Here is a 16712-nt window from a genome sequence, read left to right on the forward strand (position 1 = left end):
GAGGAGCTGTTCCATCAGTGGCAGCATTACAGAACCCAACTTTCAAAGACCAGCACCCTCCTAGCACTGCAGCAGCATGTCAGGCAAGCAGTGCAGGCAAGCAGGGGAGGGGTGGGAGCTGTCATATTTCTGACAGGAGCAGGGACACTGTCATAAAAGAGAAACACTGAGCTCTGACAGTTGAGGTGGGGAGAGAAACAGGTCATGTTAGCTAATGCTGGGGAAAGCAAGACACCTCTTACTTAATTCTGAGGCACTGGATAGGAGCAGAGTAGAGCACCAAGTTCAGTGCATATCACAGCATGGGCAGCCTTGGCTCAGATGAAGCTGCCAATCCAAAAAACTCTGTCTCTTACCGGGACAAGAAATATCTGGGAAAATCCAAGGCAAAGTTGCTGAGGAAGTCCTCAATAGCGTACGACCTGGCTGACACATCAAGGTGTAAGGACAAGGGCGTGGGAGGCTCTGATTTGACCTGGCTGGCATCTCTGTCCAACAGCCCCCTCTCAATGTGTCCAGGTGGCTGACTGGGTGTAGCGTGGCTTTTAATAGGGGGTAATGTCTGTTGGAGGGAAAGAAATGGCAGGCATATAGTTGGTCCTTTGGCCACAAGTAGGCTGGTGCAGGTTTGAGCACAGGCATGAGAACTGAAAGCCCAGCAACCAGACCCGCTAGAGTGGGTGTCAAAATGATTTTAGCACTGCAGTACTGATAACAGGCATGAGCGGCCATAGTGGAAATCAGGTCTCTTCCCTTCTCACTGACCAGTATGCCAGCCCCAAGTGTCAACAAGGCTTCAGGGTCTCCCTAAAGTACTTGGGGCTGTTGTTCTCCAACTCTCCAAGCTCTTGCAAGCATACCAGGAGTGCTGCAGGAGAAGTGACGTACATGGATGGAATGCATGGGGAAACTGTCCTCCCCCAAACCTGAAGGAAAACCAGGAACTGACTCCAGCCACATTACATGGGCCAACTTGGGGTTGCATTACCAGCAGTCAGGTTGGGGAAAATTTCTTAGAGCAGTAGCCAGAATGCCTGGGCCAGAAGGACACCACAGAGATCTGGAGAAGTCCTCAGGCATCACAGGACTTCAATGATCTTTGAGACATGGCTGTCCTGCCTCTGGGAATGAGGTTAGGGGCCTGCACTGCTCCTTACACAGACACAGCAGGCTCCAAATTATCACTACAGGTTAAAATCCTAGAGGACTAAATGAAACTGTTTTTACCTTTCTGCAGCCATCCTTATGCTCATCCAGCAAATGCTTTCACCTGCATCAGTGATCACACCCAACAGCACAGGGAAAACAGTCCAAGCTAGAGTTGCCCTGAGCTGATTCCTTCACACAGAACAGTGCAAGACATGCAAAGGCACTCATGGGGTCTCAGGAGCACTGCTACAGCCTCACTGTGGTGGCATTTCTGAGATAACAAGCTATTTCTCCTTGTTGCTTCAGTCCTCTCAGGCCCAGCCTCCCCTCAGCTCCCCTAAATCTTTCCACATCTTGGGTTAGCTTTGAGCCCTGTCATTCCCACAGCACATCTTGCTGATGGCTATAGGCACTGCTGGCTCTCCCTTTGGGCCCAGGTAGGTCTGCAGAGCACTCACTGGGACCTTGTTTCACGCCTTCCCACCACTGCTGGAAAAGGTGTCTTATAGCAGTGCATAGAGTTGTGCACTTGAGTGGAAACTGATGAACCAGGCAAACTGAGCTTTAAAGCTTTCTGTGTATTTAAACTAAGGCAGTTCCTGTCTGCAGCTTCTCCTGAGGAACAGAGCACAGCTCTTCTTGAGGTGTGGGCAAAGTCTGCACCACGTTCTGCCAGGGTCCTGCTGCTTTCTGCTGTGGCACACATTCCATTGTGGCCCCAAAATGAAACCAGTACAGGTACCAATTGCCCTGTCTGTGTGCATTTTTTCTGCTTATTTGAAACCTTTCCCCCTTTCTCCAGTCATGGGTGCATGTTTGATGCCAATTTCAGTTCCCATTCACCTCAGCTGGAAAGTTACTGGCCAGAGAACATAGCCAGACAGTGTGATTCTTCTGCCTCCTCCAAACAGTCTGTCTCTCAAAGCCTTGAAGCTACAAATCCTGCTGTGCTCTCTGTCCAGACTCCCACACTGTGATATCCAGCATTTGCCTCTTTTCTAAAGCAATCAGTTTGATTCCACCACAAGTGAGACAGGCCTGATTTACCTTGTATTTCCTAATCACAGCTGAGGATTCAGGAAGATTTGCTGTTTCAGCAGAATCTGATAACCTCTGAAAAATAAAATAAAATATTAAATTTAAAAAAAAAAAAGGGGGAAGAAGAATTGCCATATGGGGAAGATACAGAGCAGAACAAGTCCTTAGGATTTTTTTTAAACTTTGTGCCAGCTGAGAGTCAATGATCTCATCCTCTATTCCTCACTTAGACCACATTCTTGCTAGCTACACATTTCTCTCCAGTGTTTATTCATGGTTAAAAATCCAACCATTGGTTTCCAGAGCCACTGGCTTTGTTTTTCCAAAGGCTTCTCATGCACTTTCAAATTTCAGATGGTCATTAGAAATTTCAGTGTGTAAGATGATTCTTGGCTAGAAAACAAGATCTCATTTTCCTCTAACCACAGATCAGCTTTGAGGTCTTCAACAGATCAGTCTCATGTCCTCTTAACAACTGCCTAGGTTTTCCTAAAGAATGTTTCTTGTCAACACTGGCTGCTGTTTCTTGAGCCAAGCTAAGCTGGTGCAAGGTTTTGAGAGCACTTACCACTGAGGGTGACGTTAGCTTCCTCTTAGTCCCAAGGTCCTTCTCTGTGATGGTGAATTCCACAGCCTGACGTTCCTTCTCCTTTTCCCACTCATGAAGGTCCCTCTCATACTGAACCAGGGACTCCTGGATGTACACCTATGAAACAAACCATACTGAAGGGAGCAGGGCTAGAAAAGAGTTGAAAATAGCAGTCCTTGGCTCAAGTCTATGCCTGTTTCTCCCCTTCAAGAGGTCTCAGGAAGAAACCCACTTGCTTTCCATGTATTCCAGTGGCAGGAAGATGAAAACACAGTGGTATTTTAAGTCTCAGACAGAGAAGATATAGTCTCTTGCCAAAGAAAACCTGGAAAGTGTTGAGGGGGACACTACTGTTGGTCTGTTCCCCCAGTAATATTAAAGCAGCGAGACTTGTTTTTTACAGATATCAAGTCTTTGGCATCCACTGAAAGCCATTCCCATTCAAACCATCACTTCTAGCAGATGGGCTCCCCTCACAAAGCCATACATTGCACAATTACACTTCATCTAGTGAACCACACAGACAGAAAGATGCTTAAAGCATCAGGAAGGATGAAGTTATGTGTCTTCAGGAGTGAGAAATGTGTATCAAAGAAGGATTCCTTCAGCTGGAAGCAGCAGGCAGCTGACTGCTGGGGTCAGCCATTTGGGAACCACAATAACATGCCCAGGTCATGGTAATTGGGTCTCACCTCACACACCAGATTTATTCTGCAGAAGTAGGGATTCCTTGTAGGTTGCAGTGTGATGAAGCAGGGGATACTCTCTCCAGGCTGTGCAACCCCTGATGCTGGAGCAACCTCCAACACCTGGGTGAAGGGTGGGAGGAGGAGAACAAAATTAAATAAAAAAAGAAAAGAAACCCATAGGAGCTATTTCACTGTCCTGGGACCTTCCTGTGTGCTTTCTCTTCTCAGGAAACACACCTCTTCTCAGAGGTATGTGGCATGAGAGAGATGCAGCTGATATATTCTAAGAACAAATGTGGCCTTTGCTGGTGGACAGAGTCCTGAGGTTTGTAATCACATTTTGTAGTTCCAACTTCATATAACCTCACCAAAGTCTTTGGATTTCCCTTCTGAATTCCTGTGGTTCCCCCTGTCCTAACCCTTGCCTTCACTTTTCCTTTCATCACCTAGTAGAAAGCCAGTTTCCTAGAAGTAAGCGTCTTGTTGAAAATGGAGCTGTAAGGTCCTTTCAAGGCACAACAGAGATGGGCAGGAAGGCTGTAGATCAAAGAGGACTCACCATTTCTTTACAGGAGTTTATGTGCCAGGTAAACACCACTGCCTTGCTCTTCGAGATATTGTTGAGAAAGACAAGTCGACCAGCTTTGGTGCAGTCTGGGATATTTCCAAGGCAAATCCTGTGATGGGACAAGGTGGCTGCCTGCAAGAAACAAAGAGAAACCAGAAGGAACAGCAGGGAAGGAAAATGGGACCTAGCCAATGGGGAAGGGGAGCCATACAGTCATCTCTAAGTCATACTCATCTCTAAGTCCAGCAATTCACAGATAATATTAACCAGGTATCCTTACTATAATAACTTGAGAGAATGTAACAATTCTCTCAATTTTGCTCTAGTTACAGTGACTTTACATCAAAAGGCCAGCTGTGTTGCAGTGGGATTGAGTGAGCAATGAGTAAGACATAACACTGGTACTGGACAGGAGAGGATCTCAGGAGCACAGAGGACCAGTAACATCCTGATTCCCTCTGCAGCACTGGCAGTCCAGGCCTTTTCCTACTTCAGCTGAGAAACATGAGGTGTGTGCTTGTGCAAAATCCCTATCAATCTAACTGTGAGTTTTAGGAAATTCATCCCTAATACACCTTGTTACTAGTATGCTACTAGTTTGTCCCATTCTCCAGGCACAGTGCAATCTAATTAAGTACAGTAATCAGTAGAGAAAGAAACTTCATTTCAGACAACAGAGCCTTGCAGAATGCTATCTTCATTGTCAGACTGAGGCAGTTTTCAACCATCTTCTCTTTGCTGTTCTTAGGAATATAATTGCCCTGCTTGGAAGCAAAAGAGCATGTGAAGCTGTGGCTGGCTCCAAGGAAGGCATGCTAATGTCACACAGGTTGAATCCTTTACCTGCCAGGAGAAAGCCTCTGTTGCTGCTGTGTAATGCTCATTCACTGTGCTTGGATCCGTGGGTGAGTTTAACAACAGATTGTCCAGGCTGGCAGGCCAGCTCTAGCCAGGCCAGACAAGCTCCTGCTGAGCCAGCAGCAGGTCAAACAAGTGCATTCCTCTGCATGTGCCTGAATAGGCGACCATCCATCCTGCAGTCAGCATTCAGGTTATGAATCACCTGAGTTTGGCTGGGAAATGGTGGCAGCCAAGCCCTGACAGAGTATGGCAGGAGTATAATGGTCTTTTTGAGAATGATTTAGGAAAGAAAAAGATGTTATAGCTGCACAGAAGAAAGGCAGCTGTGATGGGAGGTAACTTCCAAGAAAAAAATTACATGAACAAACCCAAACCCATTTTTGCTTTAATGGCTATGGAAGCGACAAGATGGAAGGAAGATGCCTTTCAGCTTCCATGAATTAAGCTCTAGATCACCTGCTGGAAGGGAAATATCTTGTTATGTCTCATGGCAAATGAATTCTCCTGAAACACAGACTACTGCAAGATGGGGCCACTTGTATATTTCAGTCTGTCACACACATTTCTGGACTGATTATATTGCTCATATCCCACACTTGGACTTACCTGCCCAGGCACAGTTAGCTTGGCAGAACCTGGAATGACTGCAGAAGAAAAAAAATGTCTGGATGTGGCAGCCTCTCCTACAATATTTGGATTGTAGCCTACTCCTTGAAAAGTAATCTGGGTTGAGTCACCCTCCAGGATGTCGATGAGAACATCAACCTGCCTCGGACGAGATAAAAGCTTTAAGTCCAGAGTCATATTTGGGAGAGATGTGCAATAAGCTAGCATACTTGTTAATGGACGGGTCTAAATACACCCCATGCATGGATAAAAGACAAATCCAGTCTTATTTGCTCTTTCAGGCCTTGACCTTTCCTGCTAGCCCAGGAAAGCTGCTTAAGTAGTCAATTAGCCAGTTACAGTATGAGATGGACAGAGACTCTCTCTTGGTGCAAAGGTTGGAGTTTTAAAGTTAAATTTATTCATTTATCCATGCATTCACCACAGACTGAAGCAACAAGTAGTGCTACAGCTCTGGCCTTGCCTGCCTGCTGCAGCCCAGGACAGAGGTTTTTGGGAAGGCTGTTTTCAGAGGTTTGCAGCAGCATACACTGTAATGATAGAAGACACTGACTTCAGTCTCTTTGATGGGAATTTTTGGAGGCAACAGTGAACACAAATCTGAATAGATACTATTGATATCTCCAGTTACTGTTTGATACTTGAAAAACATATACTGGGATAACTCTGGTTGTGGAAGATATCTCTTCTTGGGAAGAAAAAAATTATGAGGCAAATTTATCTGCTTCATTTCCAGACCAGACCAGCCACTCAATTTACTCTCAAGACTCTTTGCTTCTTGGAGGCAAAGAGCTCAATTCAGCTGTAGCATTACATGGACCAACCACCAGTAAGGAACCTAAAGAATTTTAGGTCAGCAACAGAATCTGTTGTTGTTGAATGTTTCAGTCATGAGGAGGCTCTTACAGTGTATGTCTTAGCTTCCAGTGGTGAGAAGATCCACTCAATGTGCCCTGCTTCACCAGGGGGGATTTCTCCTCTAGGAGTTAGGCAGACAAACACGGGGTGCTGAAAATTCTTCTCCTGTACCTTCACAATGTTGTCCAGCTGAACCTCAAATGTCACAGGCATGGAGCCACCATTGTAGAGTTTATAAATCTGAAGTGAGTAGGCAAGAGCAGTGTTTTTTATACCAGATACAAGTTAAACTAGTTAACACTTCCCCAGAGGATGCTGATAAGCATTAATATTTAATTAATCAGCTTATCTCCTAAGAATGAGGAGACCTCATAGTGTCAAGATTTAACTCTGAGGCTCTGATAGGCAGCTGTGCTGAAGGTTTATCACCACACATGTACATTGATAACCAAAGTGCCTCTCCAAATGGTGTCCTGCCAATTCACACTAGGGGAAAATTAATACAGATTAGCTAAAGGGATCACTGTAAAGCGGATTACATAAAATGCAAAAACACTTGTAATAAAGTGTTCTTAATTCAATTCAGACTTTTTCACTTCCCAAGTAAATTAGGCAGAACAGAATCAATAAGTGTTTTTGCTGAATAAGTGTTTAAGGAAGTTAAATTAATTTACTAAAAAACTAATTAGGGTTTATTTCCAGAGTACTTGGAGCAGCTAGGCAAGTTTTCACTCGGATACAATACAAGATAATATGTGAACAGCCCAACATGCCTCATAAACATTCTGATTATAGAGTTAACATCAAATCTTGTCAAACTGCAGATGGTAAGAAGTACTTTCCCTGCTGCCGTTCCAGCAGCTATTTCCAAACTCTTCCTAGAACTATCCTCAAAGTTCTCCTGTGATGCTTCACTATGGAGGCCATTCCATTTTCTGAGAATTGCTCAGACACTGCCTGTCCTTGGGACACAGTAGTCCTAGCTCCTTCCCTACACTTGCTGCTGGGTTTGGCTCCAAGATACTCACCTGCGTGGGGGGTTGGGAGCGTCCAAGAGCAATGGGTGCGAAGACGTGCTTAGTGGACGCAAAATGAACGTACCGCTGGTTGTACTCCACTGTCACACCACTGAAGGTCAGCTACAGTGGAAAGAAATGCAGTCACTTTCTCACAGGGCCTTGGTCCCCTCACCAACAACTGCACAAGGACCCTGAAGTACTTTGCAAATGGAAGGCCACACAGTTACAAACTTTAATTGGCAATACCAGGATAGCGTGTCCTAAGAAAAACATCAAGGAAATGGAGAACCTACTCCAGATTTTCTCTGAAAGGTTCTCTTCTTGTATCAGAAAGACTGTACTTTTCTCTCTGCTATGCCAGGCATCAGCATCAGTGCTTCTCTGTGCAAGTGTATGGTGGAAATTTCCCACGAATGAAAGTGTCTGGACTGTACATAGGAGAGTGTGCAACTGTCACAGCCAAATACTTTGGAAAGACAGGATTTAGGTAAGTATTGGCCTCCTCTTGGAAAGGATCGTCTGGATAGCCTCTAGAGTGCTCCAAGAACGTGTCTAGCAGCCCAAAAGCTATAAGCAAGTCCAAAAGCAAGAAGATTCCACCTGAACTTTAAGTGATCAAGCGATGATCAACAGTACCCTGTTGGCAAAGCAGCCACCAGGCACTCCAAGCAAAGTGGAGGTATTTACAGAGCTATTTCACAGAAAGGATTTTGCATTCACACAGGCTCCTGCATTTTGAGAAAACTGCAATCAGGCTGAAGATGCACTGATGATGCACTGTTTTCTTCAGGACCACCCCAAAGTACCCCTGAGCTGTCTGCTTTGGGGTGGAGGCTGCAAAGCAGTCACCTAGTAATGTCTCTGCATGGGCCAACAGGAGCCAAGTTGCTGCAATTCACAGTAAGTTGAGCCTGAAGTATGGCTATTTTTCAAACAGATGTGTAAAAGACAGAGAGAATATTTGCAAAGATAGACACTTGCAGGAGATACTGTATCAGCTACTTAAAAAAGAGCAGAGAATGACAGCTCCTTTTAAAAAACCCATTCCAGTTCACATCTATAAGCAAAATGCAGAGGAAGAAAGAACTAGAAACACAAGGTCAGCAAGGTCCTACGTGGGATCTTTTCAAAGCACTACATGAGTATTCAGCCTCCTGAGAACCACAGCTTGCCAGATGAAGTAAAAGTAGGAGAAAGACAAAAGCTTTGCTTTCAAACTTCAAGGGAAAAAGGGATAGGAACCTCCCTGAGCTTTGGGAGTGAAACATCCGTTTATATAACTTTGATCAAAAAGCCACCTTGCATTCCAACAGACCAGAACTGCTCAGGAAAAACTGTCACCAGTTTCCATTTTGCACAGGAAATGACATTTAGAGGATTATCAGTTAAAGAGAGACAAATGGAGAAAAGTGAAGACTTGCTGCAATCAATTCTCCTTCTAGAGTGCATAGACTTCATCCCACAGTGAAGACTTAAGAGCATAAGAGGAATGCCAGGGGATGCCAGATTATCCAGGGAGAAGAGCTGCCTGGAGAACACATGCTGCAGGTGATAAAATCTCACAATACCAAACTAGCAGCTTTGAAGTGACGTGCAAACACTTGCAGTTTATAAAACCTGTGCACTCAGAGATTCTCCTTGGGATCCAACCCTTCTCTCCAGGGAGTTCTGTGAACCAATCTACCTCAGCCTGCAACACATGCAGCTAGCTGGGCTTTTCCTACTAAAACTGCTGGGAGCTGCAAATTCTGCCCAGCCAAATGATCTCAGAGCTCTGAGAACAAGCACTCTTACAGGTGAAGAGGCAAAGGACAATCTGTGAAAGCATTAGGCAGTGGGAGGCCTTGTTTCCCTGCTGCACAAGGAATTGGGTAACACAGAATCCTACAGATGTCTCCTCCCATATCCAGAAGAAACTGCCAATAGGAAATCAGTTTGCGTTCTTCAGAGTACCTATAAATCATCAGAGGACTAAAAATTGGCCACTGAATGGGGAAAGAATAACAGAGAAGAAGCTTCTCCTGAAAATTAAGTTGGGGAAACACAGGAGCAGGAGGTCAAAATCTACGCATGTAGGTAAAGCCATCACAGAAGTGAATTTAAACCCAAAGGAAAAACAGGCATTGGTTTGCAAGTGGCTAACCACACAGCTCTGAAGCCAAATAATTTGGAATTTGATAGAGTAACCAAGCAATACCTGAGCCAACTGGGCTCCTTCTCTGTTCACTGTTGCTTTCGGAAATTTCCAAAGCTTAACTTTTGGGATGACACTACAGCATTTGCTCAAGGTTAACATATGCTTAAGGTTAGCATATGCTCTGCATATTTCACCAGAATCACAGGTGAGGATTTGCTCGGCCCTGGAATGTGAGCACAGTTAAGGCAGATTCTGACCCAAGAGCTGGAAACTCTGTGCACTTCATACTATGACTGCAAGGAAAGCAGGCACACTGTGTTCAGTCCCTCAGCTGCTCTCTTTGCACAAGAGGTATCTCCCATTCCTACTTTCTGATTATCAGCAGTTCAGCAGTGGCACTGCATCTCTGCAGGTTGCAACCACCTGCACTGCTCCAGGTCTCTGGACTGGCTTCTACAGCTCCTATTGCCAGAGCTCAAAGGCACTAAGGGATCTTTTCAACCCCAGGGTATCCCACGCTTTTCTAGCCCCTTCTGCAGCGACAGCATGGTGGAGGGTGGTGCCCTCTGGTAGCCACCAAAGCCACTGGCTATATGGCAAGAGAGGATGTATGCCCTATAGGCTTCTGGTGCTCCAAAGCCTCTTCCCTCACTGGCCAACTGGTGAAAGGCTCACAGTCACTCTCAGGATTGTGCCAGGCAGGCAGAGCACAGGGAGCCTGTCCAAGGGCTTTGAGGGAAGGCACAGTTAAGCCACTGTTTGAACAGCTTGGTCAAAGGGTTGGATTTTCAGCTGACAACAGTCCTGAAAGAAAAGAAAAATAAAAGAGATATGTGAACACAATGGTCTCATAGGAAACTTCAGAGACAGACAGGAAGGCTCAGCCGGGCATGAGTGGTGCCTGGCAGAGCACAAGGTGACTTTGACTCTAACTGACAGTTTGAGAGAGGGGGAGAGAGAGAAATTAGTTCCAAGCCTGAGGAGATGCTCAGGGAAAACACACCACAGATCAGCTCTGGGATGCTTTAGAAAGCAGCGAAGCAGAAAGAATGAGTAAGAATCTCCTCTATCATTGGTAGGAGAAATAAGTGGGTGGACAAAGGCTGCAGCCAACCAGGAACCCAGGGAGTATGTTCTGGGCTTGGGGAAAGAGCTGACCCTCCAGAGCTGGAGGATGCTCTGCCACCCTGTGCATTCCCAAACTACCATCACAGCAGGTGATGGTGGCATATTTGAAGAAAGGCACATTCCAGGGGGGGTTGAAGAGTATGGAGGGTTGATGAGATGGAGAGATTCAGGAAAGCTGCATAGGAGAAAAGCAGGATGGGCCACAGATCTGAACTTCAGGAACTGCATGGAACAACTCACAGTGAGGCAGATGAAATGAGGGGGAGCATGCACAGGAATCCTGACCATAAGTTACACCAGAGTGTGGAAAACATACAGGGACCGTAAAACCTGAGAAGGCTGTTTTGGACTTGGAGTTGTCTTGAAGGAAGAAGCAATTCTGCACTAACACCATTAATAAAATACAAAGGTTAATAAAAAATAAATTGTAGTCCTCTTGCTGAAGAACCTAGCAGATGCAACATCCAAAGGCCATTCTGCCAGTGCACTGCCCACATCACTCTGTGCTGGAACAACAAGTTTGTCAGAACATTGCTTTTATGTCTCTGCTTGGCCCTCTGTTACTGCCTGGCTAGTGCAAATTCCAGGGGAAGGCCACAGCCTCCTGTACACTATGCAGCTTCTGGGGAAAACACCTCTTAATTCAGTTCCAACCAAATTTGTTGTTCTGCAAATGGAAGGAAGGGACACCTGTTATCTTACCAGAATCTCATGGCCATAGGAAATCTTCAGCAGGACAGGGAGGCGATCAGTGCCAATGAAATCATGTCTAGCAGTGAAAGAGGAGAGAGAGGAAAACAGTAGGAATCAACCTTGTGCCCAGGATGATAAAGTCAGAGTCACACAGAACATCAGAGAACACTTCCCAGCTAAAGAGTCGCTGCTGTGTAAGGGCCATGGGGAGATGGGGGGGAACCCAGTTGTGTTTGGGTGGGAATGAGTGATACACTGTTGCTTTTAGTCATACATGTATTTAGGGACGCAAGTCTCTAGGCCAACAAAATGCCAGTACTTCTCAGATATGGTCTGCTTTGAAAGGGGAAGTGTTCAGATTTCTTCATACCGTCTACAGGCACGCAAGGGCTAGCAGCTCTAGTTGATGACAAAAAAAAAGAATATCACTACATAATGAAAAGCACAGGAAGTGCAGCATCTTGTTCATCTCCTGAACTGTCTGGTCAAGGCAGACCAGTGCCCCCAGCATGTCACACTAAATGCCTTTTGCTCTGCAGTGTTAAGGGACATTAAAACATTCTCCTGAGGAAGACAAGCTCTGTGGGGTTCAGAAACTGGACATGTTCAGGAACCTTTTACTTGCCCAGCCTCTGCTGAGGAACATGTGATGAGGAAGGCAAATCTGGCATGGAAACTCAGAGAACTGATGGCATGTGTTGTTCTGGCACACAGCATGAAGAACTGGTGCTTGTCATCACCTGTGTGAGAGCTGGACAGATTTCTCTTGCCCTGGAAGAAGTGTTCCTGACTTTGGGGAAACACTGAAGAGTTGGTTATCCTGAATTCTCATCTGGTGCAGCTCCTGAGGGGTAAAGTCAGCACCTTCTGCCCAGTGCTCCATGTCTATCTTCTGATCAGAAGGAAACAAGAATGCCCTAGGGAACCAATCAGCTGGTCAGCAACAAGGATATGCAACTTCCCAGGGCTATGGTCAGCATATTCAATCCAAATGGGCTTAGCCCAGCTGCTGGCCACATCACATTTCATCAGGTCGGATCTGCATCTCCCTGATTGCTTCCCCACCTAGACTCATCAACAGATCTCAGCTGCAGCTGTACCTACAAACCCCACCCTATTAATCTGCAAATTTCTCCCAGCCCTTTGAGCACTTCCAGACCCCCCAAAAGAAGGCTGAGCTCCAGTGAGCACTGCTTACCAGTCCACAGGTACCACACCCTTGTTCTCCAGCAGAAGCATCACAATGGTAGGCTCTGAGCCCACTGGGGCAGACCCAAAGTCAAAATCCAGCAGGAGAGGGGTATACACTGGAGGGATCAAGCATGTGCTGGTCACAGGAGAGAAAGAAGATATTAAACTGAAACAGGAGGAAGGGTCATCAGGGCATGACAGGGGAAAGGTCATTCTACATTGGCTGTCTTCCTTATAATTCTTGTCTGACCTTATGTTCTTGGCCCTTTTGAGAGAAAGGCTACTGGGCAAAAGGCAGACCTGATTTTCTTTTCAAAATCTTTTATGTATGTCTAATGAGAGTGAGTGACATAAGACAGTCCTGCTTAGCCTGAAGTCTCTCTTTAGCTTCCCAGTATAAGGAAGTCAGTGACATACTGGAGCAGGCCCAATGGAGGGCCACTAAAATGGCTGAGAGCTGGAGCACATTGGCCAGGCTGGATGGGGCTCTGAGCAACTTGGTCTAGTGGAAGGCACCCCTGCCCATGGAAGAAGGGTTGGAACTAGATGATCTTAAGGGTCCCTTCCAATCCAAACCATTTTATGATTACAAGGATGGACAAAGGGACCTGGATTTGTTCAGCCTTATGAAGCAAGGGGAAAGGGATGGCAACTGCACAAGCTGCAATACAAGATATTCTGATAAGATACTAAGAAAAAGGTTTTTATCACGGAAATGGTTAAACAAGAGCTCAGACGAGCTGTGGTTTCTCCATTCTCAGAGGTATTCAGCATTGAACTGAATAAGGCCCTGGGCAACCTGATCTATGTGTCCCTGCTTTGAGCGAGGGGCTACACCAGAGACTTTTGGAGGTCTATTGCAATTAAATTATTCTCTGTTTCTGTGGCTCCTTTCAAGGGAGCTTAAGCAGAGAAGTGGAGGTGAGCAACTGCCTGCAGCAGTTAGGATGGAATAACAGGGTGCCACACAGCAAGGAGCTACAACACGTGCCAGTAAGCCACAGCATCTCTGTCTGGCTCATGCAAGGGACTCAAAGATCCTCTGAGCCATTTCCTCATCTCACCTGTGCCTTGTGGGAACTTTGTAGGTGAGCTCGCCGGGAGTTGGGTCTCGCTCCAAGAATTCATTCAGTGTGTCCAAGGAGAAGAGCTTCCAGATGTGCATCCTGTTACTGCTGGCAGTCCCTGTTGTACAAGCATCTGTGATGCGCAAAGATGGGTAGACGCCTGTTGCTACAATGCAGCAGAGGAACTGCTGCTGCTTCTCTTTTGCACTTGCAAGATCTGCAGCTTGGGAGAGAAAGAAACACCAAAAAGTAGTCATGTACCATTAAGGGGCTGCTGCCTAGGTCATTTTGACTGCAGCAAAGAGGAGAGAGGCCCTACCAACAGCAAAGAAAGAATGGGCATTGTACATAGTCCTTTGTTTGGCAGCTTCTCAAAACCCCTAAACCACTGACTTCTAGTTATACCTTGACTTCTGCATTTAGACATCACCAAAAGACTATGAATGTGATCCTTTTCAACAGTGCATTTACACAATTTAGTTTTGCACTATGTGAGAAAAACCTTTTTTGATTTAAGCCTACAGCCTAAACATTTTATGAAGTGCCCCTTGTTTTCACACTGAAAAATCATGAACAGTTATTTATATCTTGTGCTCCCCTTTCATTTATATGACATTACATTTTTCACCTTCCAAGCTGAAAACTCCTTGTCTGGCTAGTCTCTTCTTTTACAAGCACTGTCCCCCATCTCTCAACATCCCAAAACATCCATCTCACCTCTGGGTGTGCAAATAGCATATTTGATTAACCAGGTGTAACGCAGCCGACGGGTTGGCCTTACTTTTATTCGGACAAAAGCTTTTGATCTTGCGGGGATTGTTCCTCTGGAGTGTTCCAGCTCTAGAGCTGTAGGATACAAGAAGCAGTATAAACTCTTGGCATTACTGTCTCTTACACCACACATGTTGTGGCACAGAGATCACTAAGTCTACCTGCACTCTAGCCACTGTTACCCCTTGCCTAATAGTTAGGATTAGCTTCAGGTGTTGAACTTGGGATTCCTAGACTACAACAGTAGGCAGCTCATTGGGAGTACCCAGATTGCCTCTGGCCAGCAAAGAACAGGGAACTTCCCAACTGGAGGTCCTCTAGAAAAGCAGCTAACAGCTGAGCTCCAACATTTCTTCTAAGGTCCTTTATTTAACTTCCTCCTCTGTTGGGAAATTGTACCTTATTTCAAGGTCCAGATTGGTCTAACTTCAATTGTAAGACTCTGGATTATGTTTTTTCCAGCAAGATAGAAACATCCTATGTAAAGGGGCAGACAACTCAAGGTTTGAGAGAATCAGTGCAAGCCAACCAGCAAGCAGTCCAACCTCCAAGTTAATTCTAGATTGGTTTTGGAGAAAAGAGGGGAAAACTAAGGTCCTGTCCCATGTTAATTCCTTTACAGTACCCAGTAGATCGCTGCGGACCTCCTCAGGGTCACGGGGCCCTGTGAAGAGTTGCTCCACACTGAGGACGTAATTCAGAGTACAGATCTCATCATTTAGCAGTACAATGCTGCAGCTTTTTTGATCACCAACTAGAACATTTCCAAGGTCCAGATGCTCCTTTTGTGCCTGGAATACAAACCCACCATGCTGAGGTCACTTTAACATGTCAAGCATAGTGGTTAAGTGTAGCCACCACTTATCTCACCACATGCTGATCCCTTGGCACCTGCAGTGCAGTGCAAAGGACTCCCTGCTTTGTGTAGGACCTGGCATGCCCTGGGAGATAGAATTGTTAAGGTTAGAAAAGATCTCTAAGATCATCGAGTCCAACCATTGACCTCACACTGCCAATGCCACCACTAAACCATGTCCCTGAGTACCATATCTACATGTCTTTTAAATACTTCCAGGAATGATGATTCAGCCACTTCATTGGGCCGCCCATTCCAATGAGTGACGACCCCTTTCCTGAAGAAATTTTTCCAAGCATCCAATCTAAACATCCCCTGGTGCATTTTTAAGTAATTTACTCTTGCCTTATTGCTTATTACTCAGGAGAAGAGACCAATACCCACTTTGCTACAAACTCCTTTCAGGTAGTTGGAGCACAGTAAAATGTGGAACAGGTCTGTGAGGGACTCAATCCCTCCTCCAAATGCTTTCTCCAATTGTTTTTTAGGCTGTTTGCTGGGTAGGATGTAGCATATTCAGGGCTGTGAGAACACTAGCTGGCCAGCTGAACTTGGGTCAAAGCTGAGAGATATTTGCTGGCCCTTTTATAACTATTTAAAGAGTGCCCCTCTCTTTTGGCTAGTTGTGCACTCACACACAATTTATAATGACTACGTACCTCAAAGACATTATCACCCATCAATCAACATGATTGACATTGGGCAATGACTTACAAAATATTATTTTATTTACCTCTGGTTCATTAAGAAACCTGACTAAAAATGAAAGTGGCTGCACAGACCTGCAGATAACTTGGAAGAAAGCCATGTGGAAGTGTACTGGCTATACCACTTTAAAAGGTCCACTACACTTAGAAATCAGACTAACAGCAAAACAAATGGAGAAGGAGAACAGACAGAATTAGAGGAGAGAACCATGATTCCCAAGGAGCCAAATTACTTGCTTGGTTCAGTCTGGATCAGAGAAATTCCAGAGGATTTATTAAGGTCGTATTTGAACTGGCAGGACATCTACAACATGTTGCCATTAGGCCATTAGAATGAGTACTATCATTTACACTGAAAACAGCATCTGGGAATTTTGCTGTGAATCCTTATTGGCTGCCTCCAATACAGATTGTGCAAAAAGGAAAGTCTAAGACCCCCATCCCACCCTGGTCCCCCCTACTTGTACTTAGTGTGCCCCTGTTCCTTACCCTGATGGTGCCCAGTGCCCCTTCTCCAATGACCCTTAAGACATAACGGACATCTTTGGAAGACACAGGGTCTGGGCTTTTCCACCTCACAAACACCATAGCTCGCAGCACATACTTGGTTTCCTTGTCAGGAGTAAAAGTCCATGCCTGAGACTGCAATCACAAGAAGGAAGAGTGCTCACAGAAGCTCCAGTCCCGAGATAAACCCAAACACCTCAACAATTGCATTTAATGCACAGCCCCTTCCTCCATTATAGCTAACCTAGTTCTCTACA

General features: G+C 45.5%; 1 protein-coding gene across 1 annotated transcript in view; it reads right to left on the reverse strand.

Moving 5' to 3' along the window:
* CFAP65 (cilia and flagella associated protein 65) overlaps positions 1-16712 on the reverse strand; it is a 31961-nt gene that overhangs the window by 2821 nt on the left and 12428 nt on the right. Inside the window, exons 15-29 of the mRNA XM_068195573.1 lie at positions 16438-16590; positions 15011-15176; positions 14332-14460; positions 13612-13837; positions 12555-12683; positions 12097-12273; positions 11366-11432; positions 7408-7518; positions 6428-6619; positions 5501-5659; positions 4025-4165; positions 3469-3585; positions 2756-2893; positions 2197-2262; positions 357-562 (exon numbers count right to left, since the gene is read on the reverse strand). Of these exons, the coding sequence (XP_068051674.1) occupies positions 357-562; positions 2197-2262; positions 2756-2893; positions 3469-3585; positions 4025-4165; positions 5501-5659; positions 6428-6619; positions 7408-7518; positions 11366-11432; positions 12097-12273; positions 12555-12683; positions 13612-13837; positions 14332-14460; positions 15011-15176; positions 16438-16590 (2177 nt within the window). The remainder of the gene's footprint in view (positions 1-356; positions 563-2196; positions 2263-2755; positions 2894-3468; positions 3586-4024; positions 4166-5500; positions 5660-6427; positions 6620-7407; positions 7519-11365; positions 11433-12096; positions 12274-12554; positions 12684-13611; positions 13838-14331; positions 14461-15010; positions 15177-16437; positions 16591-16712) is intronic.

This window comes from Anomalospiza imberbis, chromosome 7 (assembly GCF_031753505.1).
Source record: "Anomalospiza imberbis isolate Cuckoo-Finch-1a 21T00152 chromosome 7, ASM3175350v1, whole genome shotgun sequence".
Classification (NCBI taxonomy): domain Eukaryota; kingdom Metazoa; phylum Chordata; class Aves; order Passeriformes; family Viduidae; genus Anomalospiza; species Anomalospiza imberbis.